Genomic DNA, 6,000 nt, shown 5'->3' on the forward strand with positions numbered 1-6,000 from the left:
AGCGAATCCCTGTGTTGCTTGTAAAAAAAAGGAAAATCCAATTCCTACTTCCCACATTAATAATTTTACATCATTTAACAAGCAACATGGAAGATCCAAAAGTACGAATGGAACTGCAGGAGTGTGGCTGAAGTCTTATCCCTCTTTACCCTGGGTAGTATAATTTATGAGATATTGCAAATGAAATTAAGGACTTGAGAGAGGAGGGACTTTCAGCTGCAGAAACCTTGGAGACATTCTGCAACTCAGGTACAGAGTTTCTAAAACAGGAACCATTCAGCAAGTGCAATGTCCATTTTTAATCCCTAAAAGCAATTCTGAACTATATTTGGTTGGTAAACCTTGCTCCGAAATCTCCAAGCAAAGTTGTCTACAATTTGCCGACCTGACATGACACATTAAATTATGTATTTAGTCACATAGGCTGCAAAATGTCTGATCTCAAAGCAACTTTACAAAGCTATTCATTCAACTTTAGTTTAGAAGGTTAAATACTTACAGCAAATTCCCTTCAAATTAATGATTTAGTGCACTACAGCCACAGTTATGTGGACTAACAAATGATTAAGGATCAGCTGAATTCACATGACTAGTACAAAATCACAATTGACAAAGATTACACAGGAGCATATGAAAGGAGTATAGAGATGTGCCACTGTAAAGCCACAGTGCCAAAAGGCCACTGACCGAGAGCTTTCAGCCATTATGCATCATATGGCAAATAACACACAGAGAATCCTTCAGGCTTCATGCTTGGCATTGAATGGATATAAAAATTGTAACATATATTGCAACTGTACTGAGATACCCAAGAGTGTAACATAGTCAATGGAGAAAATTGGAATATTATTGCACTTCTATAGTATCTAATTTGAATTGTGCTTTTAGGTGTTTTATGAGCAAAGAATTTTTTCAAAAAAAAACAAAATGAGGTGCTGAGAAAGCCTATTTGATAACAGAAAAGAGTTAACATTTCATTTGTCCAAAATTTATAGCATCAGTTGGCATGTGGTATAGCGTACTTCAATAAAAAAAAACCATGAACAAAATATAACAGTAGCAGTACTTTCACAATATTAACACATTTGCATACAAATTACACCACTCAAAAGTCACTACTGCAATTCTATCACCGTTCCTCTATTAGTGGGGCTGAAACGTCAGTGACAGTTCTGCAAGAAAGCAAAAGCCATGCACAAGCTTCGAGGGCAGACTATGAGATACAGAGTGGGCTTTTGGTAGCCTTGCCAGTGAAGAATAAAAAGTAACTGCAGTTTCTCTTGCCCTAAGGGAACCTGAGATTGTTAAAGGGGTTGTTGTGACATTTCGACTGCCACATGTCTTGTTTTGTACTAGATTGTCCTAAATATTATCTGTAATGTATATGAGGCAAATTCCAGCATATTAAGAACAGTAGAACAGTGGGAAGGAGACATGATTGGGCAATGAGTTGAAGTTTCTATATATTCCCCTTTCCAGTGAAATTCCATCCCTGCTAATGGGCAACAACTCCTTTTTTTAAAAAAAAAACATTCCTCATTCTCATGAGCTCTCAACTATCTGCATATAAAAAAATCAAGTTATTCAATTGTGGTCGATTGCTGTTGAGCTCAATATCCACAAACTTACTTCCAATACAGTTTATTTGATAACAAAATCAGAAGCTGAAACTCTATGCAATTTTCCTTGTGTTAAAGAAGAAACACTTAGGGTTAGACTAAAAACCAAAAGAACTGCAGATGCTGTAAATCAGAAGCAAAAAAAAGTTGCTGGAAAAGCTCAGCAAGTCTGACAGTATCTGCAGAGAAATCAAAGGCAACGTTTCTGGTCTGGAGACCCTTCCAGAAACATTAACTTTGATTTCTCTGCACAGATGCTGCCAGACCTGCTGAGACTTTCCAACAACTTCTGTTTTTGTTCATGTTTACAGACTGATTGTTTCACCCAAGATAAAGATCCCTTTCTGATACACAGATTGGGAGAGTTAAAAAAAATTACACGTTGAGAAGCAGAGGGTGCTAGACATGACGTTTCCATAGCCAACAGAGTAAAGGATTTCCTGATTTGTATCATTTTGGGCCACATGAACACACCATCGTTCATCAATACTTATTAAAACGATGTTTGTCAATTACTGACAAAACAAGAAAAGGATCAATATTGTTTCCTAAAAAGCACGGACGATGATGGAAATAAACAAAGCTAAAACTGCTTACGATGAGGTGAGGGTGGGGGAGGGTGAAGAGTTTGCATCATTCCCATCATAATATTACTACACGCAAAGACGTATTTTAATACAGATTATGACACCGGGCAGTATCTCTTTTAGGCTAAAAGGGTTTCGCACAGTATCATCTCGACAATACTTTTGTTACTAAAAGGTTTTAATCAAGTTCATTTTAACCCATACTGCAACTAAGTTACATTTTTTAAATATTCTGAAACATTTAAACACAGGTGATAGATTTGGACTGGCCTACTTCGAAAAAAAGTCTAATTGAGAAGAGCACAAGAAAACATACCTATATTTGTCTATTTCAAGCATGGATATGCTTAAGTAATTAAAAGAAAAGATTTCGAAATATTTTAAGCAAAAAAAAACAGCCGAAGAGAATGGGCTTTTTTTGTAACAAACAACCAAGGACAACCGATGATTTGCTTCATATCAAAACGGACAGATCGACTATAAGGAAAAAATAGTTTATAATTAAATTAAACAAAATCGATTCCCACCCAAAGCGGGTGGGTTGGAGTGAGGGGGGGGGGGGGTGTTGATATTAAAATAAATACAAGGCCCAAAGTTACCTAGATGCGCACTAGGCCCCGACTAAGTCTGACACCAAAAATAAAGTTCAATATTTCATTACAAAAGCTAAGCGGCCGAGGCCGGACTCGCGCCCGATCCTCAACAGTTAAATTATCTCTAACCTTCCAGCAAATGGTGAGAGGTAAGGATACCCTCCCCACAAACAAACAATCCCATCCCATCCCAATCCCCCTCCTCTTACCCGTAGACGATGGACATGAAGTGCATCAACCACAGGATGACAAACAGGATCAGGCCGAAAATGGAGAGACCCTGCAGAGCGAGTTCCAGCACCGCCATTCCACTGTACCCCACCGGCCGGCCCACTCTCTCTCTCTCTCACTCTCACTCTAACTCACTGATTCACTCTGAGCAGTTCCTCTCCCCGGTCTCACACACAGCCTCCTCTCAGTCCCAGTGCGGCTCTGACTCAGTCACCGGATCCGCCCCTTCGGTCCGGTCAGCCCCTCCCCCCACAGGCCCCCGAGCCCAGACTCCGCCCTCCCCCCCCAACCCTACCATCTGCCGCTCCGAGTTCCCCATATCTGTCAGATAACCAGCTTCTGAGGGACTCCCTTACAGATCTTACCCCCTTGAGAGGATCCTTCACAGACACCAGCTCCTGAGGGAGTCCCACACAGACTCTAACATTCACAGATCCTGCCCTGGAATGTGTGCCTCAGACTCCACTCCATGATGGAGGCCCTCACAGACCCTGCATTCCCCTAAGGGGACCCTCACAGTCCTGTCCCTCAAAGGAGTACCTTTCAGTCTCTGCCCCCTCCAAGGGGTCCCTCAGAATCCAATTCCTGAGGGGACCCATCACGGACCTAATCCCAAAGGCCCCCATCGACTCCACCTTCTGCAGGAGTCCCTTTACAGGCCCTGCGCAGGTGGGAGTCCCACAAAGACCACACATGTGGGAGCCCTTTGCAGACCCTACCCCAGAGTGTGCACCTCACAGAACCTGCCCCTGAGTGCATCCTTAACAAACCTGCCTTCCAATGAGTCTCTCTTCCACAGACTACAAAGTTCTTAAAGATGCCATGCCTTGAGGAAGATCCTCTCACCAACCCCCCAACCCCAAAGGGGTCCTTCACAGACTCTCCCTCCTAAGGGAGTCCCTCACTGACAGAGGCAGATTTGCACAGATTCCAACCTCCTGAGGGTTCCTTCAGACTCTACCTCCTGAGTGTTTGCCTCAGAGACTCTGTCCTCCTAGGAAATTTTTCACACATCACCACTGAGGAAGTTCCTCTCAGATCTCACCCTCTAAGGGTGTCTCTAACAGTCCCTGCCCAACATAGACCTCATTTTCTGAGGGATTTGTATAAACCCCATATCTAAGTCACTCTGACAGACGTAACCCCAAGGAAACAACACAAAGCCCACATTTTTGAGGTAGTCCCACTCAGGGAGACCCTGTTGATCCCATCACATGAGAAGGGGTCCTCACAAACCCTGTCCCTGAAGACACGTTAAAGTTGCCACACCTGATGGCAGAACCAGACCTTATCCATCTGATGGTCAATTGTCCACTGAAGAAATGTAATGTCTCTAAGGATAAAAAAACCATAAAATGTTGGAAATTCTGCATATTGTTTCACTTTTCTTGAAAAGCTTCTGTTTAAATCTTTTAGATATTTTCTAATCAATCTACTCAAATGTTGTTACACACCTCTGGAACTGGTGGGACTTGAACTCAAGCCTCATTGTTCAGAGGTATAGATACTACCAATGTGCCACTAGAGTTCCTAAAGTCTTCTTTATCTTTGGTAAAAAGTATTATGAATGCTGAAAATGTGGAAACTAAGTGACTTAAAGGTAGAAGACAAAGGGTAATGGTGGAGGGTTGTTTTTATTTCTGGAGGCCTGTGACCAGTGGTGTACTACAAGGATCGCTGCTGGGTCCACTACTTTTTGTCATTTATATGAATGGATGTGAACATAGAAGGTCTGGTTAGTAAGTTTGCAGATGACACTAAAATTGGAGGTGTGGTTGACCATGAAGAAGGTTACCTCAGAGTACAATGGGATCTTGATCAGTGGGCAAATGGGCTGAGGAGTGGTAGATGGAATTTAATTTAGATAAATGCGAGGTGCTGCACTTTGGAAAAACAAATCAGAGCAGAACTTATACACTTAACGGTAAGTAAGGTCCTGGAGAGTGTTGCCGAACAAAGAGACCTTAGAGTGCAGGTTCATAGTTCCTTGAAAGTAGAGTCACAGGTAGATAGGAGAGTGAAGAAGGCATTTGGTATGCTTTCCTTTATTGGTCAGAGCATTGAGTATAGGAGTTGGGAGATCATGTTGCAGCTTTACAGGACATTAGTTAGGCTACTTTTGGAATATTGCATGCAATTCTGGTCTCCTTCCTATTCGAAAATCTTGTGAAATTTGAAAGGGTTCAGAAAATATTTATAAGGAATTGGCAGGTTGGAGAATTTGAGCTATAGGGAGAGGTTTAATAGGCTGGCACTGTTTTCCCTGGAGTGTCAGAGACTGAGGGGTGACCTTCTAGAGGTTTATAAAATCATGAGGGGCATGGATAGTATAAATAAACAAAGTCTATTTCCTGGGGTTGGTGAGTCCAGAACTAGAGGGCATCGGTTTAGGGTGTGAGGGCAAAGATATAAAAGGGACCTAACTGGCAACTTTTTCACACAGAGGGTGGTGCATGTATGGAATGAGCTCCCAGAGGAAGTGGTGGAGGCTGATACAATTACAGCATTTTAAAAGGCATCTGGATGAGTATATGAATATGAAGGGTTTAGAGGGATACAGGCCAAGAGCTGGCAAATGGGACTCGATTAGGATATCTGGTTGGCATGGACGATTGGACCGGAGGGTCTATTTCTGTGCTGGACAGCTCTATGACTCTAAGTGCTAGAGAAACCTAGCAGGTCTGGAAGAATCTGTGCATAGAGATGTCATATTGCACCCAATATTAATTCTGTTTCTTTCTCCAAAGATGCTGCCAGACCGACTTGACTTTTTCCAACATTTTCCAGTTTTATTAATTTTTATTTGGTTTCAATTAGCATCTGTTAATTATTCTGCTGTTCACCTTCTAGAGACATATTCTGTTTCCTTTACCTGTTATATTACCATTTGCTTTGGCCTTGCACCACATAGCCTTCTTTTGCCATTTAAATCCTCTTTCCCAAGTCATCAATACATCCCCGCTTTAGATT

The 6,000-nt window shown here is 42.0% G+C and overlaps 1 protein-coding gene across 2 annotated transcripts in view; it reads right to left on the bottom strand.

Moving 5' to 3' along the window:
• ugcg (UDP-glucose ceramide glucosyltransferase) overlaps positions 1–3,241 on the bottom strand; it is a 39,779-nt gene extending 36,538 nt beyond the window's left edge. For both annotated transcript variants that reach the window (XM_072588101.1, XM_072588102.1), the window contains exon 1: positions 3,009–3,241. In XM_072588101.1, the coding sequence (XP_072444202.1) occupies positions 3,009–3,106 (98 nt within the window). In that variant the 5' untranslated portion in view covers positions 3,107–3,241. The remainder of the gene's footprint in view (positions 1–3,008) is intronic.
• Between the last annotated feature and the right edge of the window lie 2,759 nt (positions 3,242–6,000).

This window comes from Chiloscyllium punctatum, chromosome 2, assembly GCF_047496795.1.
Source record: "Chiloscyllium punctatum isolate Juve2018m chromosome 2, sChiPun1.3, whole genome shotgun sequence".
Classification (NCBI taxonomy): domain Eukaryota; kingdom Metazoa; phylum Chordata; class Chondrichthyes; order Orectolobiformes; family Hemiscylliidae; genus Chiloscyllium; species Chiloscyllium punctatum.